Here is a 24,743-nt window from a genome sequence, read left to right on the forward strand (position 1 = left end):
GGTACTTCAGACTGAAATTGTAGTTAGACAGGGCAGCCATCCATCTGTGTCCAGTGGCATCCAACTTTGCAGTAGTCTGTATGTATGTCAAAGGATTATTGTCAGTCTGAACTTCGAACTCAGCTCCATAAAGGTAGTCATGCAGTTTGTCCACTACAGCCCATTTCAGGGCAAGAAATTCCAATTTGTGGGCTGGATAGTTCTTTTCAGTTGGAGATAAACTTCGGCTAATGAAAGCCACAGGCCTCAACCCCTGATTTTGCTCCTGATAGAGAACTCCTCCCAGACCTTCTCTGCTAGCATCTACATGGAGTGTATAGGGTTTAGTTGAGTCAGCATAGGCTAGCACTGGAGCATGGGTAAGACAATGCTTGAGCTTTTCAAATGCTTCATCACACTCAGAGGTCCAGCGGTCCTCAATACACTCTTTAGGCCCTCTTGGTCCCTTCACGTTCTTCAACTTGAAGCCTTCATCTGGTTCAGTGACATCCACATCACTTTGAAGCAGTTGGTTTAGTGGACGGGCTGTCTTGGCAAACCCTTGTACAAATCTTCTGTAATAGCTGCAGAACCCAAGAAATGAGCGCAACTCTGTGATGGTACGGGGCTTAGGCCAAGATGTCACTGCTTCAACTTTGCTGGGATCTATTGCTATACCCTCTGCAGACACCACATGTCCGACATATGTTACTGAAGGCTGGAAAAACTTGCATTTGTCCAAGGATAGTTTCAATCCTTCTTTTTCAATCCTATCCAACACTTTCCTTAGCCTTGTCTCATGCTCTTCTAATGTTTTACCAAAGACAATGATGTCGTCCAGGTAGACAAGTACTTCAAGAAGATGCATATCTCCAACTGTTCTTTCCATGAGCCGCTGAAAAGTTGCTGGAGCATTTGATAGACCTTGAGGCATGTCATTAAACTCGAAGAACCCCAGAGGAGTGATGAACGCAGTCTTTTCTCTGTCTCTAGGGTCCATTGGAATTTGGTAGTATCCACTCCTCAGATCTAACACGCTGAACCATTTGCTGCCCACCAAACAATTAAGTGCATCCTCTATCCGTGGGGTGGTGTATTGATCAGGGATGGTTCGCTGATTCAAAGTGCGGTAGTCAATGCACATGCGTATTGATCCATTTTTTTTTCTGACAACCACAATGGGGGAGGCATAAGGGCTTCTGGACTCCTGAATCACCCCAGCGGTTTTCAATTCCATCAAGTGCTGTCGCAGGTCCTCCAGATCTCCTGGAGCAACTCTTCTTGAGCGTTCCCTAAAGGGCCGATCTTCCTTCAGCCTGATGCTATGCATTTCACTCTTAGAACGACCTATGTCATATTCACTTGTAGAAAAACAGTTCTTTTTTTGCTTCAGCATCTCTTTAATTCGAGCCACCCATTCTGGTGACAAGATACCACCTCCTAAGTCAACATCTTCCAGATTCAGTTCATTTATATTGGTGTTATCACTTGGAGACAAAGGTGTGGCAGCATATACATTTCCCAGACGGACTTGGGAGCGAAGAATAATGGGTGTGCTCCCTTTGTTCTTCAACCCCACTGGCAACGTATCATGTGGGTGTTTCAATTTGTCGGCTGGCCAGACCTCTGGTATTAACTCCAGACCAGGTGGCAATTCTACTTCTGAGCCCATTTCCATCATGAAGTGGGAAGTAACTGCCTTTCCACACATCCTCACTTTTGCCCTTAGACAGGTTATTCTTCCCGGTTGAATGACATATTCTCTCCCAGGAGGAGACCAGACATGGCCAATCTCTTCTTTTTGGTTGATCTTATCTTTTTTCAAAGCATAGTACACTGGTTTTAAGAATGGGTGAAGCGAGGGACAGTTCTCAGCCAATTGCAGTCTCAACAATCTCCGAATAAAGTCTGTATTTGTCCCAACCAACATGGCAGCTTCTCCCTTCTCTTTAGGTCTTGGGCACACAACAGCTAGAGTGTCAACTTCTTCGCTGATCCCCACCACTGGGGTAGGGAACTCTAACTTGAGTGAGACATAGCCATCATATGGGAACTTTGTGTCGCTCAGTCCCCAGATCTCCAGATCTTCCAGTCTTTGTAGTGGCAAGTGTTTCAGGTGCTTCTGATAAAAGTCTCTGAATAAAATAGTAACTTGAGCCCCAGTGTCCAACAAAGCCTTGCTCTAGATTCCTTCTATCTTAATTGGCACTAGGGGGGAAGGCCCAATTAGACCAGCTGGCAGCTTCTCATTCCTTGTTCTTTCCACTGCCTTACAGTTGGCATGCTGATGAGCGGTAGATGGTCGTCTTGAAGCTTTTGCTGTCTCTTTCAATGGAGCAGGCTTGATGGGTGAGACTCTGAACTGCTCTGAAGGGCGTAGGTCTGGCTGTGTTCGTCTTCTGTCATCTGAAGTGAAAATGGGTGAAGAATTCGAGGCAGGGATTCTTTCCTTCATGGTGTTATTTATGGAGCGCTTTGAACTTGGGCACACAGTTGGCTCCTTCACTGAGGCCCTCTGAAGTTTCCCTGCATCGAGTTCACCAAGAACATTTCATTTACTCTCCTCAGATTCTCAGGATTTGGACATCCCCGTCTCATGTGTCCTGTCTCTCCACATCGGTAACAGAATCCAACGAATGGTCTTGATCTGACTCCATTTAATTCTTTTCTGACTGCCATACCTGCAGATGCTGCATCTGTTTGCTTCTCTTCTGCTAGAGTCTTGACTGTCTTCTGCAGCCCCTCTACTGTCTTGACAATCTGTGTTATTGAATCTGCTAGTGTAGCTACTTGTGACTGTATCTGTGATGCTTCGAAACTAACTACACTGTGAACCATTGCTCCTGTTTTTACCTGAGCAGTGCTCCTTTCTTCCAACACTGCTTCTTCCTCTCTGACAGCTTTCACCAACTGATGATACATTAAAGTTGTCTGTTTTGTTTGTGCCCGCATCTTTATCATGATGGGATCTAGGGGTAATGCACCCTGAAATATCTGCTGAAGTCTTTTCTGATCTACTTGTTCTGAGTCTATCCCCTTCTTGAGCATTAGTTGATGAAGTATTCGATCGAACCGCCTAATATACTGGGACAATTTCTCCCCCTCCATCTGATAGGTATGAGTGAACTTGTATTGAAGCTCTTCCACTGTCTCAGTTCGGCCAAAAACGTCTTGTAAAGCGTTCAGGTAGTCTCTAGCTGAGCAGTCCCGTTTGCTCAATCTTAGATTTCTGATCACTTCTGCGGCCGCCCCTTTGAGACTTTCAGCCACTCGCTGTTTCTTAACAGCTTCCGAAACACTCCATTCTTCTATTACTTGAAGTACTTGATCCAGCCAGGGTTCAAACTCCTCCTCCCCATTTGGTGTGGGCTGAGTCCCTGAAAAGAACTTTAATTTTCGGTATTCAGATGCTAAAGATTCCTGGCCCAGAGTCGCACATTTACTCATTACTTCGGTCAAAGCTTGTACTAACTCAGAGGTGGTGACCATATCATTTGCATCTACTGACTTGTTTTCAGGTGAAAACTCTGTTCGGACCAATCTAGCTTTAAGTCCCTCTTTCCCAAATTCAAAGTCCTCAGGGAAATCTAACGCTGACACTGGTGTCTCCCACTGAAGCAGAACATCTGTCCTCTCCTCTTCTGTGTCCCTATTCACTTTTATATCTCTAATTAGACAATGTTCTCCTGGGATAATGTCTTCCATCAAATCATAAAGCTGACGGCGGGATAATTTAGTACTAGGGACTATCAATGCCAGTGCTTTGTCTAAGTCCACTCTACAGGTCTGACACCACTCAGTGACTGATTTTGAGTCCATTTTTTTTTTGTCTTTATTGTGCTTCAAAAGGGTGAAAAGGGGCGGAGTTATGGTCTGAAATATATCCCGGACGAGCCCCCAAAATGTAGCGCACCCGTGGGTGTGTCTTAGAAGTGGGATAGTAGGTTCAGACCTCCTTTGCTCCGGTGAACTCCCCTTTTTCTTCCCCAATGCTCAGACACAGTTTATATGAACAATGGGCCTGTTTATTTTCAACAGTAAGACCCTAAACAAAATAATGATAAGCACACAATCTTGCACACAATATTACTAGTTATAAAATAATACTGCAATATGGAATGTAAAGCAAGGTCAAACAGTTCCTTAAACAGTCATTTCAATCGATTACACTTTTCTCCACAGGGTGTCGCTATAACGAGTTTCACTATAAAGTTAAACTATGCTGAGAATACAATGAAAGTTAGATATTGAGGCTAATCACATGAAAATACAGCAGCCGAATATCTTAATCCATGTAAATGGCTTCCAATACTTAAATATACCAAAAAGGGAGAAAAATATAGTCCTGGTGGTAGCAAAAAGAAGAAAAAGTTGACAGCTGCATGCGTTGGGGCCCGTCTCTCAGTTGAATATTTATAACAGTGGTGGACAGTATAGTTCACTTGTGCAGGAAGATCCCTAACTATTGTCTGAGTCCACAGTCTATGATTCCTGCACTTTACTGAGTTATATGATCCAGAACAGGGTTCCTAGGCTCTAAGCATTTACCTTGTGAGTATTTCAATATCAGCATGAGAAATGTGCACTAGGAGAGTTAGCACAGTGTCCTCCAGACAGACAGCTAGTAACAATGCATCTGGGGTGAATGCAGGACATTGATGTGTGTTGATCTCACTCTCCTGTCCTGGATGCACTGTTCAAAACACTGTAGAATGGTGTGCAGATCTGTTACCTCTGAGGGCAGAAATACCAGCAACTCACTATGATGAAGTCCTTGGGCTCACTCATTCAAGGAAACAGTCCACTCTCTCTGGTCCCAGTGCAGCAGTCATACAGCTTGATCTTCTGTCCGGCCAGACAATCCAGTAACTCTGTCTTTAACAGCACACACAGGACACAAGTCAATCCTCTGTTCCTTCTCTCTCCTCCTACCGGATTATTGCGCCAAAACTTCCCCTCTCCTCGGGAACTGTCCTCTGAAAACTTGGTTCCTAGGTGGCACAGTAATCTTTCCTAAGTGCACCCCTTAGTGGGCATAACTGTGTACTGCAACCCATGAGGGAAATAAAAAGGTTTAGCATTAAACATTACCATTACACAAACCTGTGAGGGTGTTACACATAAAATACACTTACTTTCGGGAACCTAATTACATGGGCCTGATAAATTGTGTCTCACTGTATGCAAATGATGGTCACTGTCACCTTGTCCACTAACCACTCTGCAAGAGTGATGTTCATAATTTTTTAACAATATAGCCAGAGCAGGGACAAGGTCCTCCAGCACCCAAGGCTGAGACACCAAAGTGCGCCCCTCCATCCCTCCCACCCCAGCCGTCACACACTGATTGCTATTAGACTAAGAGGGCCACAGGGCCCACAACCTCCCCAACACCTTAATATCTAGTTATCTGGCTTGCAGTCACTGCTATGTATCCCCTTTTCTTATTTGTTTCTGCTTCATACACAATTAGGAATGACAGCTGAATGAATTGTGCGCCCCCTCCTACACTGCGCCCTGAGGCTGGAGCCTCTCCAGCCTATGCCTCGGCCCGGCCCTGAATATAGCCACACCAATACAACATGCATACAGCCTGTTTCAGACTTATTGGGCAGCGCTGGATGTACAGTCTTACTTCCAGGCGCATTAAAGAAAACCTGAACTGAAAATTTTAAAGTAAAATTAAACATACACACGTCATACTTGCCTCCCGTGTAGTCTACTCCTCAAGCATTCTTCATTAGCAACTTTTAAACAGGAATAATTTTTTTTTTCCCCAAAACTACATTTAGCATGACTACAATTTAATGCAGCTGAATGGCAGCATCTGTAACTTTGTTTCTGTATTTGCATCACAGTGATGTGATCTGGCACTGCAGCAATAACCTGCATCCCATTGCATATAAGTGTGCCCATTGTCCATGCTTAGATGTGCCCCAATGAGATGGACGCCTGTACACTGCCCGTGCAAATCAATAACAGATGGCGCAGGATAGCAGCTGACAGGTGATTAATTTACTGCCACCAGCTGCCCATATGTAATGGGCCTAAATCAGGTGGACTGCCAAGCTTACATGACAGAGATCCTTCAAGCTTACATATAATGCTGGGCTTGTTAGAAATAAATAATAAAGATGTTTCCCATACAACATTAATTTTCTATTTAACTAACTAAAAATTATAAAAGTAATAAATACAATTGACCAAAGGAAGTAATTGTTCAATACTAATGTTAGTTATCTTCTAATATAATCCAATGAGCAATGACATTCCAATTGATACCACCAGGTGGCAGTGTTACACAAGTGTAATGAAAGCATACTTTTTTCATTTCTTTTCTTTTTTTTAACATCAAAGTAGGTGTGATCTGTGTCCACAGATATGGCAACAGCAAAATATGTATTATTTAAAATTCACATGCATATTATAACTTTTCTGCAAAGTTGCATATCATGCTTTACAGTTTAGCTGTGGGCCAGGCCATACAGGACTTTAAAATTAGATCTTTAAAATGATAAATGAAATGATCCGCTAATATAACTGAAAGCTAAAGGTTGGTACATACATCAGATAAAAGTCTTTGGAAAATGAAAGATCAAAGACCAATTTTATCCCCTTCCATGTAGTATGAGAGCCGTACCTACACAGTCTAGACCAGTGTTTCTCAACATTTTATTGGTATGTACCCCTTTTGAAACCCTGTACTCACCAAGTACCCCCTAGCATAGTAAACATTATCACAAGTACCCCTTGACAAATATATTTTGAATCGTAGTGCATGATAATTGGTTCTAAACAATATACAAACATTTAATATGACTTTTAATTAGCTAAAATACTAATTTGGCTTTGTTTAAATAAGATTCATATTTTTCTAAAACTCTAAATTTGTTATTCTTGGTTATGTATATCAAGCCTGAGTACCCCCTGGAACCATCAGAAGTACCCCCTGGGGTACACGTACCACATGTTGAGAACCTAGGGTCTAGACTATTGAGCTGAACTCCCCATAAGATACAAATCTTTGCAAGGTGCTGCACACAAAGATGCTGTACACATGCAACAGATCAGTATCTGCAAATGATCAGTTAACAGTTATCAGTTAACAGTGTGCTGACCAGGAAGCTGTTATGGGGTAATGGCCATTTTCAAAATGGAGGACAGAGAATTCCATTGATCACGATGGACAAACAGGATGCAGGAGATGAGAAAGAGATTGATGAGTAGATTACACAGGAGGTAAGTATGATGGGTTTATGTTTATTTTGACTTTTTATTTTCAGTTCAGATTATCTTTAAACTGCGCATGTGCAGAGCGTTCCCAGCCACAAACGAGGAGGTGTGCAGCCAGGGCCATGCATACACGTTTAACCTCCCTGGCATTATGATTATTTCCAGATTTAGGGTCTAAATGCCATGCAATTTTTTCACAAGCTTTTAGACTCTAAAAACAAGAAACAAAAAACATACAATAGAGAGATCTGCAGCAGCGCCTGCATATAACTCTCTCAGGCACAGGATTACCTGCTCTGAGCTGCAGTTTCATCCCGGGCCTGACTCGGTATTACCGCTGAGGAGGTTAATCGTGACTTGCAGATCTTTCAGAGGAGGCAGCGGCACACTAAGTCAGAACAGAACTTCTTGCCCTCGCCTCGGGTATCCTTTAAAATTCCATAACCAACCATTGCTTATCTGATTATTTCCAATCAGGCTGGGCAGTGATCATATTTTCCTGTATGAACCATGCTTCACATTTAGAGCTGGTCCTGCTTGCAGGAAAACAGTCTACCAGAGAGGATTTTCCCAGGAGATTACTATTGATTCTTCCTGCAGTATGAAGACTTTTGCTGCTCTCCCTCCTCCACAGAAATGAATATGCATTTTCAGCCAAACAGAGCATGCATACTTTCTACGTCCGATTACCATCAAAAGTTTATATGCACACTAGCTTTATTAGGGTTAATGTTGTCTTTATAATGCAGCAGCAACAAAGATTTCCTGTGATCAGAAAAAAACTAGGTCAGCAAACAAAATCGACTGCAGTAGCATCTCAAATGGCTTGAAAACTAAAGCTGTACCATCGTCATCACCTCTTACAGTTATTCACAGTGAAAAGACAAAGGCCGAGGGCCATAGACATGCAACATGATATTATTCATTCACAGGGCCACCAAAGCTCCTGACACTAACCAGGCTTCCTGTATCTTTGAGCCTTTTAGTTTGTTGATAAAATGTACCATCAATTTCTTCATTCACAAGTTGGGTGTGAATTCTTGATTTTCAACTGGAAGCAGATGAGTCTTGTTTAACAATGAGCTGTACTTTGTGCTCACATCACATCGGGTGAGTACAAAACGAGACAGCACAACTCTCGCTGGTTCATCATCTTATCCTGGGACAATGTGAGTACGAAATGTAGCTGAAAGGCCTTTGGCTTTTCCTTTTGTTTTGAGGGATTATGCTATTTTAAGAGTTTATTTAATACATTCCAAAGAGCTGGAAAATCCCATTGATTTAATAGAAATGTTGGTTCCAGAGATTATTTGTTTGTTTGCTTGTTTGTTGCTGCTGCATTGAGGCAATTAACCTGTCTGGTAGTGGAAGGCCTGATCAGTTCACAGCTCGGCCTTGTCTTTTCTGCCTAGTGTGATCACCAGCTACCCTTGAAAGTTCTCACGAAAAGCAGGGGAACCAATTAACAATGCTCTTGTTTCCTACGGAATGTAGTTCAGCAAGTGCAAATGGTACTCTCTTTTTCATATTGAATGAATGACTCAGCCTGCTAGAGGCTGCCTCATGTCTTTTTTTTCAGCCTTCAGCTACTCTTGTGATACTCGTGCCGTGTGAAGTCTGTCTGCTGTTCAGTAGATGTGCACTAAATATAAAACCTTAACCACCTACATAAGCTTTTCCATTAGCAGAGAAGTCATTTTTGGACACATCAGAAGAATCTCAGTTTTAACAAATTGAAAGGCATATCAGCAATAATGACAGGTATGTAAATGCTTTTCATTTTTAGCACATTTGCATAGTATTGTTAATCTGCCCACATGCTTGGGAGTGATCCTTCTATTAAGACATGGATAGATTGCGTATGCCTTGGAAAAGGGAGGGAATGGACACAATTCTGAGGAGGAAAAGTAGGAGGCACTTCAGTTCATGACAAAATTCATCATGGCTGCTTAACTTAGGGCCTGTATACAATGCTGCGCTTGCGCTGCGATTATTAAATCACAAAGCCTTCATGAAAATAGAAAAAACGCATCGCAACAGTGTGTACAGGTCTTCACGATTTTCATGATTTTTGAGATTAAAAAACGCATCCGATTTTAAAAGCGCACAAAGCATACATTATTAAAAGTGTTTTTAAAAGAGTCAAATGGCATTTCAGATACAGGCACATTTTTATTTTTACAACGTAGTCTGATACTTAACATTTCCATTGTGTCAGAGCACCATCTTATTCCAGATTACTTGATAAGATTGTACCCTATTTCTGATGTAAAAAGCACAGAGTGAGCAGATTCTAGTGGATTCAGCAGCGTACTGTAAACCAGAGGTGCCCACACTTTTTCGGCTCGCGAGCTACTTTAAAATGTGCCAAGTCCAGGAGATCTACCAACATTTACAGTATAGGTAGCTAGGTATAGGTGCCTTCAGTATAGGCAGTTAGGTATAGGTGCCTTCAATATAGGTAGCCAGGTATAGGTAGCTAGGTATAGGTGTGTAACGATCGGTGTCAGCACACAGAGAGAATCTGATTATTGATGATCTGCAGAATCATCAACAATACAGATGTATACTTGATTATGGATGATCTGCAGAATCACCAATAATACAAGTATGACTAACCTCTGGACACCTAATGAAGTGTAAGTGTTTAGTGCAACTGTAGGCTATCTCCTGTGGGGCGGGAGACACAGATAACTTCGGCCAGAGACCACAGAGAGGAGCAGATGGCCCTCGGCTGTACAGGGACTATCTCCTTAAGAGAGGGGATAGAGACAATCTGGCAGCCAGTGATTCCCTGGTAAACTGATAATCAGACTGTACTGCAGCCAGGGGACTCCTATGGGATAGAGGCCACTGGCTGCACTGCAGGAAGGACTCTCTGAGGAGCAAGAGGTCCTTGCAGCTAACTGACACTTGGTGGAATAGTGTCACGGGTAGTACAGACAGACTGAACACTCGAGGGATGAGTGACAGACAGAAGGGTCGGGCAGGCCAGGTCGGCAACACACGAGCAGATAAGGTACAAAGACGGAAGGCTGATTCGGTAACCGGGTACAGGCAAGGTTGGCAACTGGTAGGCAGATAGGCAGAGGTACCGAATCAGAAAGCAAGAGAGAGGTCGACAGAGCAAATGGTCATAACAGATATAAAGTACAATCCTAGTCTGGGGTGTGAGGTCCTTGGTCTCGACACCCAGGAACTAGTCTAAGGAATAACACAGTATCCTATGCTTGGGTGTGAGGTCCTTGGTCTCAACACCCTGAAACTGATCTAAAGTATAACACAGCAATGACACAGTAATCCTAAGCTTGGGTGTGAGGTCCTTGGTCTCAACACCCCGGAACTGGTCTAAAGTATAACACAGCAATAACAAGAGCGTAATCTGGCTAAGTGTGAATTCCCAGGTCCACCTGGTTCTAACACACTGTAGGATCTGACTGAGGTCTGAGTGCTCACACGTAAGTATTCGCAACGGCAGACAACCAGCAACTGACAAGCAAGATCTATATATTCTGAAGCGCTGCCCCCAGCCACTCAGCCAATCAGGAGTTCTGCTGGGATCAGCTGATCGTCCTGATCAGCTGATACCTCTCCTGCTGGCATAAAGGTCCTGTCTTCTGGCGCGCACGCGCGTAGCTCTGCATCCATGTGCACTAGAAGGGCCAGGCAAACCAGACACATGCTGCTGTGCGGAAACCGCCGGTCTGAACGCGGAGACAGCCGCCCCGCCGCCAGACCGTGCGGCGGCATCTCCGCTATTCATTACAAGGTGCCTTCAGTATAGATAGCTAGGTATAGATGCCTTCAGTATAGATAGCTAGGTATAGATGCCTTCAGTATAGATAGCTAGGTATAGATGACTTCAGTATAGGTAGCCAGGTATAGGTGCCTTCAGTATAGGTAGTTAGGTATGGGTACCTTCAGTACAGGTAGCCAGGTATAGGTACCTTCAGTATAGATAGCTAGGTATAGGCGCTTTCAGTATAGATAGCTAGGTATAGGGGCCTTCAGTATAGATAGCTAGGTAGAGGGGCCTTCAGTATAGGTAGCCAGGTATAAGTAGTTACAGTGCTGCCCATAATTATTCATACCCCTGGCAAATTTTGATTTAAGTTACTTTTATTCCACTAGTAAGCAATTTTTTGATGGGAAATGACATAGGTGTCTCCCAAAAGATAATAAGACGATGTAGAAAAGGAATTATTATTATTATCTTTAAGTCAAAATTTTACTTTAATTTTACTTTATTAATTTTACTTTTATTTTACTTCAAGTCAAAATTTGCCCAGGGTATGAATATTTATGGGTAGCACTGTGGGTATAGGTGCCTTCAGTAAAGATAGCTAGGTGTACATGCCTGCTCCAGCGGCGGTGTCTGGGGCTCGTCCTGGTCTCCCCTCCTTCAGCCGCGGCTGGCTGGAGGGCAGATGAGCAAGCCGGCGGCTGAGGGAACGCTCCAGTGGATGTTGTGCCTAGTGCCACCCCCAGCCATGATATCGTTTCATGGTAGAGCCGCTCCTGGCCTCTCCTCTCCTCTTCAGCCGCATTGCCTCTCTCCTCCCCTGCCTTCCGATTGTCACAAAATTTAATGTGACATGGCTGCGATCCAGGGGCGTTGCTAGGACCCTAAGAGATCCGGGGCACTTTTGGGCACTTCAGCCAAAAAATGGGTGTGGCCATGCACCCACATGTGGGTGTGGTCATGGGTGGAGCCAAATATTCATGAACTTAACAGCGGTCTAAGTAGATCTACCCAGCAAAATGTTGGATGAAGCCCTCCTCTCCATTAATTAAAAAAAATGCAGGATCACTTAAATAGGCAGTGTCACTTAAAGATAACCTAAAGTCCAAAAAAAAAAAAAATGAGATGAACTCACCTGGGGCTTCCCTCAGCCCCCTGCAGACGATCGGTGCCCTCGCAGCTCCGCTCCGATGCCTCTGCACCCACCGGCGAACACTTCCGGTTTGGCCGTCACCGGCCGACAGGCATGGGAACGCGAGTGATTGTTCGCGTTCCCAGCCTGTATATCGCCCCCTATGCTGCTATTGCGGCCGCATCTTGAGTCCTCTCAGGTGCAGCTCAGTGAAAAGTTTGTTTACTGAGAATTCTGAAGCCAGTAGAACATATACCTGGTCTCCCAGAATGCACAGCTAGTTGGTCTGTCTGTTTCCTTTTCTGTGTCCTGTTCTGTATCTGTGTTGGTTTCTTTTGTTTTTGGTACAAGTGAATTGCTAAAAATGATCAGTGCCATTTGTTTCTAAAGGCAAAAATGTTCTGATAGTATATGCCCACCAGGAGCCCAAATCCATGAATGGATCACTGAAGAATATAGCAGTAGACGTCTTCAGCAAGCAGGGGTGCAATGTCACAGTCTCTGATCTTTACACAATGAAGTTTAATGCAGCTGCAACCAGAAGTGATATCACAGGTAAGCAATAATAGTCACTTCATGTGGCTTGCAGAAATCATGTATTAAGGAACATTGCTGGATTCAGAACCGACTGCGGAGATTGTGCTCAGATTTTGTGTTTTCTAACTCTTATGTGAATGTTTCCCAAAATGCTATGGTTTAATTTCATAACTCCAAAAACTTAGTGCCATGTAAATGACCCAAAAAATAGTCCTTGTGTCTCTTTATGTGTGTAGAAAGTATAAGGTAAATGTCCTTAGGGTTAGCAGACTAATGCAGATCATGTTTACAATATTTAAAGAGCTGCAACATTCACAGAAGCTGAGTACACAAATAAAGTAAGTTAATATGGACGACTCTCAGAAATGAAATAAATGTTTTTTCCAAGTACAGCTGCTCTGAACCAGTGTTGACACTTGATGCACAGGAGGCTGTGGTTGATATGAATTGCTATCGTAGAATAGATTGGAATTGTTTGTGGTACAATGACAATTGGCATACTGCAATGACAGCAGTATAGTGCAAAATAACAACAACATAGTGTGATGACAACAGCAACGACAGAGTAATGCAAATGGCAACATATAATGCTAGCGACTTGTCATGGCATGTGGTACAATGCATCACATTGGTAGTATTGTCTCGCACTCACTAAAGGATCAAACCCATAGTCTTTAAGGGGAGTACAACAGCTGAAAAGAGGGATGACGCCTTCTATGCAGTATTCATCAAGGAAAAAAGCCGGCACATCCAAAATTAATCTTTATTGGTTTGCAAATGCGATTGCGATTTTTTTCATTTGCATTGCATTATCCCTCTTAAAATCGCTCCAGAAAGCGCTTGCGATTTGTAAATCGAATCACTATAGTGGAAAATATTTCTCATGATTCCTATAATAAAGTAGCAACCCTAGCAATTTAAAAATCACTAGTGATTTGCGATTTTGCGATTCAGCTGTGTAGTGGAAAAAGACCCTTAAAGCACTAAGCCAAGTGTGCCCTACATACATAAATTAAGTGGCCATGCTTCCTAGATAACAGAATTAATCTGATCTGAGGTCTGAGGCATGGGGGCAGGCATGGTGGCGCAGCACAGGGGCAGGCATGGTGGCACAGCACAGTGGCAGGCATGGCAGCACAGCACAGGAGCAGGCATGGTGGCGCAGGACAGGGGCGGGCATGGCAGCACAGCACAGGGGCAGGCATGGTGGCACAGCACAGTGGCGGGCATGGCAGCACAGCACAGGGGCAGGCATGGGGCTCAGGACAGGGGCAGGCATGGCAGCGCAGCACAGGTGCAGGCATTGTGGCACAGCAAAGGGGCGGGCATGGTGGCGCAGCACAGGGGCAGGCATGGCAGCACAGCACAGGGGCAGGCATGGCAGCGCAGCACAGGAGCAAGCATGGTGGCGCAGCACAGGGGCGGGCATGGCAGCACAGCACAGGGGCAGGCATGGTGGCACAGCACAGTGGCGGGCATGGCAGCACAGCACAGGGGCAGGCATGGGGCTCAGGACAGGGGCAGGCATGGTGCCCATGGTGCTGTAGTGTTTAAAACAAAAAGAAAAGGTGAGCATGCATCATTAGGCAATAAATATTGCTTTTAGTCTATACATGGAGGGGATAGGTCATAGACCTGATAGTGAACGTATATGAAACAAAAAGGAAAGGCAACCACTCTATATATAGGATGGTAAACGAGCACTAATTGGACCAAGAAACATACATGAGGTATAATATGTCTTTATTGATACCAACTAAAAATTTAAAACATTTAAAACAAAGCAAGCCATGACCAAGCCTATATAGGCTATATAACCTTATATAGGCTTGGTCACGGCTTGCTTTGTTTGAAATGTTTGAAATTTTTAGTTGGCTTCAATAAAGACATATTATACATCACATATGTTTCTTGGTCCAATTAGTGCTCGTTTACCATCCTATATATAGAGGGGTTGCCTTTCCTTTTTGTTTCATACATGGTGCTGTAGTGCCCATGGCACGAGCCATGCCTGCACCCCTCTAGATACACTTCAGAATGATGACAGTTCCAGTACATGAGTGTGAAGCTGCATTACAGGTGACCCTAGCCTGGAGAAAATCTGACTCTTGTACTACATAGATGTTGTAAGATTGTAAAATTAAGATAGCATGGTGTATGACCAGCTCCACAGATTCCAATGATCAGTATTAAACTTGTATTTTAATTCCCTTTTTCAAAGACTACCCAATGTTGCCATTCAGAATGTTGCATTTGTCAATTATTCCACTAACCCAGATTAGTTAAGTCTGCAGCTGCGCCTTTTGTCTGTGCTGTGTAATTCATTTCTTCTAACAGTAAAAAGAAAAAACTCTATTTCTCACTGGACAGGAGATCTGTGCAATCCTCAGCACTTCAGCTACAGTATAGAGACAAAGGAAGCATTTAAGAAGGGTTGTTTAAGTGAAGATATTCTTGAGGAGCAAAGAAAGGTCCATGAAGCTGACTTAATCATCTTTCAGGTAGATCAAGTTTTAATAAAAACATTATATTTTTTCTTTTTTAATATATATATATATATATATATATATATATATATATATATATATATATATATATATATATATATTTTAAAATAACCCTTTATTTACGAGACCTTCAGACACCCTAACCAAGCAGCATACTGTATATTTTCAATCTATGCCATGCACTGATACGGACCAGAAAGTCTGAAACAGCTGTGTGTATGTTGGATTGATAAAATGTACTAGCAGAGCGACAGGCTCACTAAACACCAGCAGTTCTGGATGTGGAGCCTTGCCTTCAGGGGCTTCAAAATTAAAGAGATGATTCAAATATGCATCATGGGAAAATAACTTCTATTTTAAGTAGACAAAATTACATTTAGCATTTCTTTTTAATAGAAGGCGTTTTGGTCTATTTTAGCACTTTACTAGTGGTTCTGGGTCACCACGAGCTATCTGGGTATTACTAATTAATACTGGTCCAGACCCAATCCCATACAGCTATATCAATCTCTGCCATGCACTGATGAGGACCAGAAAGTCTGAAACAGTTGTAGACGCTAGTCTAGTTTAAGTGACCCAGCAGGAAACCTCGTAGGGAACAGATTGCCAATAACAGCATCATCTAAAGCACAAAATAATGCGGTTGGCCAAATAGCGTGGGACGTAGTTTACTACAACCTACATCTAAAACTTAGCAGTTCTGCTGTGCTGTCCTCCCAATCACGTTAGTAGAATTTCCCTATGAGGTTTCCTGCTGGGTCCCCTAAACTAGACTAGCGCCCAGCTGTATGCATGTTGGATTGGTGTGGCTCTGTAAAATGTATTATCTATAGGCTCACTATACACCAGTGGTTCTAGATGTGCAGCCTTACTATCAGGGGCATACAGAGATGATTTTCATTTTCTATATTATCATACTGGAAGCTTAACTCAGTTGATATTTGCCTAATACAAGGAATGTTTGTCCATGAATCCTCCCCCTAGATTCTTCTCAGTCCACCGCTGATGTGGCACAGAGTGGCTGAGCTAAAGTGCCATGATGGCCCCTCCCTCTGCCTTGCTCCTCTCTCCCAAGTATCACCATTCCACTCCTCCCATGTGTGTTTGGCTTGGGTGGAAGCCTGACCATCTCAGCGGAAGCCATGCATGCATGGTGCATTATTGTGTGTGCATGCATGCTCACTAAGGGAATCACAGAGAGTGAGAGAGAGAATGCTGTAGAGGGATCCTGAGAATATGAAATGGTGGGAGGTAGCATGAAGCGACTGTGAGGCTTCTCATGTCATCATATGAGGCCTTACTGCTCACCAACTGGGGATGGTGGATAGTTAGATATTTTTCGACAATTCCTTTAACAAATTCAAAATGTTTTCATTTGTAACCTACTACTGGGGCCATTTCCCTCACTACCTGTTCCCTATGACATTGGTTTATAAAACAGGGATTTGAGACAACCCTAACTAAGAAATAGGCACAAATAAAACTCTGACAGTGGTTCTAACACTTTCTGGCCCCAATCCAATTAATTTCTTCTCCTAAGTTTCCTCCTAGGAGATTTTTTTTATCTTCTGTTTAAAATAACATTTGTACTTAACCCATTCGCGTTCCGTCATTTTCACTTGAGCAATGTTCACCTCCCATTCATTAGCCTATAACTTTATCACTACTTATCACAATGAACTGATCTATATCTTTTTCTTTCCGCAACCAATTAGGCTTTCTTTGGGGGGTACATTTTGCTAAGAGCCACTTTACTGTAAATGCATTTTAACAGGAAGAATAAGAAAAAAACAGAAAAAAATCATTATTTCTCAGTTTTCAGCCATTATAGTTTTAAAATAATACATGCCTCCATAATTAAAACTCACGTATTGTATTTGCCCATATGTCCCGGTTATTACACCATTAAAATTATGTCTCTATCACAATGTATGGCGACAATATTTTATTTGGAAATAAAGGTGCATTTTTTCCGTTTTGCATCTATCACTATTTACAAGTTTAAAATAAAAACAATATAGAAATATTTCATCTTTACAGTGATATTTAAAAAGTTTAGACCCTTAGGTAAATATTTACATGTTGTTGTTTTTTTATTGTAATGTTTTTTTTTTATATTAACCACTTCACTACTGAGGGGTTTTACCCCTTGAACACAGAGCAATTTTCACCTTTCAGCACTCCATCCATTCATTCATCTATAACTTTATTATTACTTATCGCAATGAAATGAACTAGATCTTGTTTTTTTTCGCCACCAATTAGGCTTTCTTTAGGTGGGACATTATGCCAAGAATTATATTTTATTATTAATGTGTTTTAATGGGAAAATAGGAAAAAATGTGGGAAAAATATTATTTTTCAGTTTTCGGCCATTATAATTTTTAAATAATGCATGCTACTGTAATTAAAACCCATGAAATGTATTTGCCCATTTGTCCCGGTTATAAAACCGTTTAAATTATGTCCCTATCAGAATGTTTGGCACCAATATTTTATTTGGAAATAAAGGTGCATTTTTTTCAGTTTTGCGTTCATCCCTAATTACAAGCCCATAGTTTATAAAGTAACAGTGTTATACCCTCTTGACATAAATATTTAAAAAGTTCAGTCCCTAAGGTAACTATTTTGTTTATTTTTTTATTGTATTTATTTATTTATTTTTAATAACAAAAAAAATAAAAATTGGGGAGTGTGGGAGGTAATGAGTTAATTTATTGTGTAATACAATGTATTTGTATGTGTAAAATACTTTAGGGTGTAGTTTACTATTTGGACACAAGATGTCCACAGTGAGTCTGTTTACATGCGACCTGTATGCATCCGGAAGGACGCTTACAGGAAGCAGTAGGAGGCTGGGAGAATCACAATGATCGCACTGTTTCTAATAGAAGCAGCGGATCATTGCGGGGGTTTAGATCAACGAACGGGAATCGATTTTCCCGTTCATTGATCTCCCGGCAAGCGGGTGGCGGTGTGCACGAGCGGCGGGTGCACGCGCACGAGCGGCGGGAGCGCGGACAGCGGCGGTAGCGTGGAAGGTACGGATTTCTCCGTCCCTGGGGGTTAAAGGATGGAAAAAGGGACGGAGAAATTCGTACCGCCGGGGGTAAAGTGGTTAAACATTTTATTTGGGTAGTTTTGGGAGGGTGGGATGTAAACAATAGATTTATAATGTAAATGTGTGTTTGAGTTTAATTTTTTTTACTTTTAGTTGTAGTTTTACTTTTTGGCCACAAGATGGTGGCCATGAGTTTGTTTACATGACATCACTCTAAGCGTAACATTCACTTAGAGAGACGCATGGGGGACGCTACAGCCAGAAAAAGAGAAGCTTCCGAGAGAAGCTGTCGCTTTTTCAGCGGGGGAGAGGAATCAGTGATCGGGCACCATAGCCCGATTCACTGATTGCCTGGCTAACGAACCGCGGCCGGGAGCGCGCGTGCACGCGCGCGATTGGCGCAGGAGCGTGCATGGTTCCTGGACGTAGTTTCTACGTCCAGGAACTAAAATGGGTTAAATAACGTTTGCAATTAAAAAAGTACCAAAAGATAGGTAAAAATGTATTCCTAGTACAGTATGTTCTTGCTTGCTAGTGGCTTAAATGGCACTTTATTTAAAATGTGAAAATACCGTATTTTTCGGACTATAAGACGCTCCGGACTATAAGACGCACCGAGGTTTATGGGGTAAAAACCAGGGGAAAAAGATATACTAAACCTGGGTGCATCCATGGTCCAGGAGTGTCTTATGGACCTTGTTACACTGCCAAGTTACACTAACCCCTGCTGCCCCCACAAACTATACTAAACTACACTTCACTAACTCCTGCTGCCCCCCCCCCCCCCCCCCAAGCTACACTGCACTACACAACCCCCATCCCTTCCTTTCTTTCCCCAACTACACTAACTAAACATTACATTTATGGTAAATTAGTGTGGGTGTCCATGCCATGTAAATGATGGCAGCAGCACCAGTGTGATCCATAGTACTTCTAAGGGTCATAGCAGCAGCCGCTGTAACTATGCACACTACTTGTCCTTTGATCTTAATCCTCCCAGTGTACCCCACAGTAGCATGATCCACAATGTTTGCATGTGGCATAGGAGAAGCCACCGTGATCAGCATAGCTGGTCCTTTGATCTCACCCAGAAGCAGTCACCCGCCATTATCTCTAATGCTGGTCCTTTAAACTTGCCCAGAATACGCCGACCGCCGTTATCTCCAATGCTCGTCCTTTAATCTTGCCCAGCGTCAGACCCCATTAGCACGATCCCGGATGACAGGCAATTCAGCCGCTATAGCGGCAGAGTCCTCAGGCTTCCATACTACCTTGTTTACTGGCGCTCTCTAATGACCTGCGTCGCACGTGCGCCGGGTCATGGGGTGACGTATGTAAACAAGGTAGTACGGAAGCCTGAGGACTCTGCCGCTATAGCGGCTGAATCGCCTGTCAATGTCATCCAGGTCATGCTGGGCAAGATCAAAGGACGAGTATTGTAGATAATGGCGGGCGGCGTATTCTAGGCAAGTTTAAAGGACCAGCATTAGAGGTGACAGCTTCTGGGCGAGACCAGCAGGACCAGCTATGATCTATGATGTCAAAGGACCTCCTATGCCACATGCAAACATTCTGGATCGCGCTGCTGCGGGGCACGCGGGGGGGGGGGGGTTTAAGATCAAAGGACAAGCAGTGTGCGTAGTTACAGCGGCTGCTGCTATGCCGCTCTGGACAGTACTGCTGCCGCTCGCTTGGGACCATTTATTTCCTATACAGGGAAACAAGCACCAGGGTAGGTTACATTCGGACATTCGGACTATAAGACGCAGGTACTTTTTCTCCCCACTTTAGGGAGACGTCCCCCCTTCCCCACCGCTGTGCCCATCGCTCCCTCTTCTCTCTCCACTGCCACCCCACCTGTTTGAGGGGGCACAAGATTTATTTGAGGGGGCCCCGCCCCCTCTTGCACCTGCGTAGAGCCGTCTCTGTCCCAATGCCATATGCAGTCCCCTTTTCTGTGTGTAATTTCCATGTTCAATATTTGTTGACTATATCAGCACAACCAAACAAAAAAGTCCCAAATGAAATAAGCTGCTAAAGTCCAACACTCCAGTATAGTGTTTTCAGAAACATCAAACCATATAATCTTCAGCGCTATTCTCAATATTCCACCACCAGTGACACCAATAAACAAGATGCGCTTACCACAGTATGTTTAGACCTTAATTACAGGGTCTAAAAATGAAGCATCATAGGACCAGCGGCTGGTGTCTTCCCTGCCGGCCTCCGTACACATACACTGGTATCCACCATTATTAGGACAGTCACATCCACCAGAACTCGCAAGTGTATGCAAAAAAGATAAAAACACTCATCTAAGCGTATCAACCTTTAAGGCTTTTAATGTCAACAAATTTTTTAAAAACAAAGTTAAAAAAGCACTCACATATGGGCCCTTGCCTTGCGACAGGGACCCAGAACAATATTGTCATAAACCCCTGACCTGCTGCATGCTTGTTCAGGGTCTATGGTTGAAAGAATTTTAGGCAGAGGACCAGCACGGCAGCCAGGCAACTGGTATTGCTTAAAAGGAGATAAATATGGTAGCCTTAATATTATTCTCACCTCGGGTTCCCTTTAAAAGTGCAACCCAAAGACAATGGGCCTAAGTTTTGGTGACCCTTTCCCCAGAAAATTCACATAATTGTGCAGGTTTTCTCAAGAAAATACACGTAATGTGAGCAGATTTGCCCAGAAAATACGTTCAATCATGTTGGCAGATTTGACGAAAAAACACGTTCAATCAAGTCGGCAGATTTGACCAGAAAATATGTTCAATCATGTGGCAGATTTGACCAGAAAATACGTGCAATCATGTGGCAGACCTGACCAGAAAACACTTCAATCATGTGGCAGACCTGACCAGCAAATACTTCAATCCTGTAGCAGACCTATAATAATCAAAAAGCTGGCAGTGGAATCTTTTTTAAAATGCAGGACATACAGTACCCCCTTCTACATGACAAACACAAATTCTACAATTATCTCTTATTTGCAAAAATATTAAAATTTATTGAATACTCCAATAATAAAACATAAAATGTAAAAAGAACATGGGATGACCACCCCGTCACCACTCATCAAACCCACAACAACCTCACACCCACAAACATCCGCCGGCATCTAACTCTAGTGATCAAATAGGAACGAACAACTGCTGGTCAATGCTGGTTAAACAGATGAAGCTGTATGCATAGAAAGGCCCAACAGGCTGCATAGTATAGACAAAGTCTCTTTAAGGGACCATGGTTGAAAAAGCCCTGTGCCCAAGTCCACCTCAAATGTCCTCACACTGGCAACAGAAACAAAGTCTGTAAGTGCTATGCACGTCACACAGCACTGTAAGCAGTGTAGCAGTGTGCAGAGGTTTAGCAGCTGGTCAACAGCAAAGTCAGAGCAACTGTGATACATATGCAGAAGCAAGATGCAGCATGTAAGCACATGACAGCGCCTCACATTCAGAGTACAGGTGCAATATATTAAGCTTGGCTCACCATGCCTACTCATCACATACGGTGCTCCATTGTTGAAGTCCACTTGTTGGATCTGGATGTCCGTATTGACCAGATGGGATAGGTGATAGCCAGTGGATGGATGGATGTGGACTACAGATCTAAGCAGTGGCGGTCACGGTCTGAAAGGTCAGACGGCATGCACGGTGGTGGATAGGGCCCTTTTACAGACCTGTAGTGGATGCTGAGGTGAGAGTAGGGACGGCGTGGCGTCCCATGCCGAGCCATGCAGCTACCCTAAAATGTAGCAGACCTGACCAGAAAACACTTCAATCATGTAGCAGACTTGATCAGAAAACACTTCAATCATGTGGCAGACCTGACCAGAAAACACTTCAATCATGTAGCAGACTTGATCAGAAAACACTTCAATCATGTGGCATACCTGACCAGAAAACACTTCAATCATGTGGCGGACCTGACCAGAAAACACTTCAATCATGTGGCATACCTGACCAGAAAACACTTCAATCATGTGGTGGACCTGACCAGAAAACACTTCAATCATGTGGTGGACCTGACCAGAAAACACTTCAATCATGTAGCAGACTTGATCAGAAAACACTTCAATCATGTAGCAGACTTGATCAGACTTGATCAAAACTTGAGACCAAATGGGTATATGAATTAAATTGTATGGCTCTACATGGCTTAAATATAGAGTTAGATTTAAATTGTTTTATTTCTAATGCATAAAATTGGATGGTGACCTTTTTGGAATGTAAATTTTAATTTTGGCCACTAGATGGCAGACTTGTTTTATAATATGAATGAATACCATATATTTGTAAACAGGAAGCAGAGCAGCCTTATTAATTTAAGATAGGTTTACTGTATCTAAATTTAGAAAAAATGCTAGATGTTAAAAAACCTTTGTTGCAATGGTGCATATTTCGGGCATCTTTTTTATAAGGAAGGAAGTAATGCGTGCTTGGGCATGCCTTCTCCGCTTTATGACGCAAACTTTTTATAAACAATAGTATCCGGCTGACCGGAAGTGGAAGTGACGCTGCTTGGAATGCAGCGCCATTTTGGAAATGAAGTAAGCATCTTCGCTCCGGCGTCTGAGGGAGGAATGCCTTTCTGCGGACTTTTAAGGTATAAAAAAGCCAATATCAGCCATTTATCTTTTAGCACCTGATGAAACTACGCTAGTGAAACCGGTCGGCTGTGGCAGACATTTGGCTGGACGGCGTCCTGGTATATTTTCACGCTTATCATCATTCTGGGTCCCTGTCGCAAGGGCCCATATGTGAGTGCTTTTTTTAAGTTTGTTTTTAAAAATGTTGTTGACATTAAAAGCCTTAAAGGTTGATACGCTTAGATGAGTGTTTTTATCTTTTTTGCACACACTTGCGAGTTCTGGTGGATGTGACTGTCCTAATAATGGTGGATACCAGTGTATGTGTACGGAGGCCGGCAGGGAAGACACCAGCCGCTGGTCCTATGATGCTTCATTTTTAGACCCTGTAATTAAGGTCTAAACATACTCTGGTAAGCGCATCTTGTTTATTGGTGTCACTGGTGGTGGAATATTGAGAATAGCGCTGAAGATTATATGGTTTGAAATTACCATGTACAGCATTCCCTTTCTTTCTGGTACAGCTCCCTTTGGCAGCAGCTCCACTCTTCCATGTGTTGCTTCCTATTTGCAGCACCCTCTTTCATATACAGCTAACTTCTTCCATGCCCTGTTGCCCCCCTCTGGCAGCACCCAAGGCCTATGATTAGAAATGGCCCAAACAGTTCGCCGGCAAGCAGTATTCTGCAAACATCTGCGAACAGCAAACATTTGGCGTGTTCGACCTGCCTCCTATACATCATCATGGAGCCAAACTTTGACCTCTTACCTCACAGTCAGCAGACACATGGCAGCCAATCAGCTAGCACCCCTTCCTGGACCCCCACCCACCTATCAAAAAGCAGTAGCAGTGGCCATATTGGATTAATGCTCTGCTGGCTGCTGACTGTTAGTGAGAGCAGTGTCAGACTTGCTGCAGATAGGTGGGGAAAGCATTAGCTAGGCCTGTGTTCTTGTTCCTCGCTTGCTATGAAAGCACCCAAACAGGCCTTTTGAGGGCTGGTACATTGGTCTCCTGTGTTTTTGTGTGACACTTCACAGCCCACTGACACCCAGAGCTGTCTGCACACTACTTCTGTTGCCTCATTAAGTTACATGCACAGAACCACTCCAGTGCATTATTATTTCACTGTATTCTTATAGTACTATTGCATTTCTCTGTGTGAGACACTCCACAGCCCACTGACACCCAGAGCTTTGCATAATGTGATTTCTGCCCTTTAGGGATTAAAACCAGACTTTGCAGCAACTCGATAATTTTTGGTGAGACTTTTGGCATGGATCCCCCTCTGGCATGCCCCTGTCCCGGTGTTAGACCCCTTGAAACAACTTTTCCATCACTTTTGTGGCCTTAAACAGTCTTTGTAGGTTTTAAAATACGCTTGCCCATTGAAGTCTATGGTGGGTTCGCCAGATTCACCTGTTCGCGAACATCTGCAGAAGTTTGCATTCGACCGTTCGCGAACTTAAAATTCTATGTACGCAAAATCTCTACCTATGGTGTTATTCCAGAAATCCGGCCCTGCTCCTGTCCTGTGTGCACTTTTCTAAGCACCCTACTGGTCCTGATCCAGATATGTATCTAGCCTGATCTGTGTTGAACAGATGGACCCCTCCAATCCTGACTGCAAAATCTCTGGCTGACTCACATGGGCAGGTCCAGTGGATGTCAACTCACTTTGTTCATGTCAGGGGAGGGGTCACTCTTGAGTCACTATATCTGTCAAGCTTTCAGGCTAATGAAGTACATGGAGCATTTTTTACGTTTCTGTGTGTATTGATTGGTTAAATGAAAATAAAGTAAAAGTAGAATGCCTGCCTTTCTTCTTCTTTTTCAGTTTCCTTTGTACTGGTTCAGCTTTCCTGCTATCATGAAGGGCTGGATAGATCGAGTCTTTGTACAGGGATTTGCCTTTGACTTCCCTGGCTGTTATGACACCGGACTGCTAAAGGTGTGCT

General features: G+C 43.2%; 1 protein-coding gene across 1 annotated transcript in view; it reads left to right on the forward strand.

Annotated features, from left to right (window-relative positions):
• The first annotated feature begins 8,710 nt into the window (after positions 1–8,710).
• NQO2 (N-ribosyldihydronicotinamide:quinone dehydrogenase 2) overlaps positions 8,711–24,743 on the forward strand; it is a 35,227-nt gene continuing 19,194 nt past the window's right edge. Inside the window, exons 1-4 of the mRNA XM_068234610.1 lie at positions 8,711–8,973; positions 12,477–12,641; positions 14,994–15,124; positions 24,623–24,736. Coding sequence (XP_068090711.1) covers positions 8,967–8,973; positions 12,477–12,641; positions 14,994–15,124; positions 24,623–24,736 — 417 coding nt within the window. The 5' untranslated portion in view covers positions 8,711–8,966. The remainder of the gene's footprint in view (positions 8,974–12,476; positions 12,642–14,993; positions 15,125–24,622; positions 24,737–24,743) is intronic.

The sequence above is a fragment of the Hyperolius riggenbachi genome, chromosome 5 (genome assembly GCF_040937935.1).
Source record: "Hyperolius riggenbachi isolate aHypRig1 chromosome 5, aHypRig1.pri, whole genome shotgun sequence".
Classification (NCBI taxonomy): Eukaryota; Metazoa; Chordata; class Amphibia; order Anura; family Hyperoliidae; genus Hyperolius; species Hyperolius riggenbachi.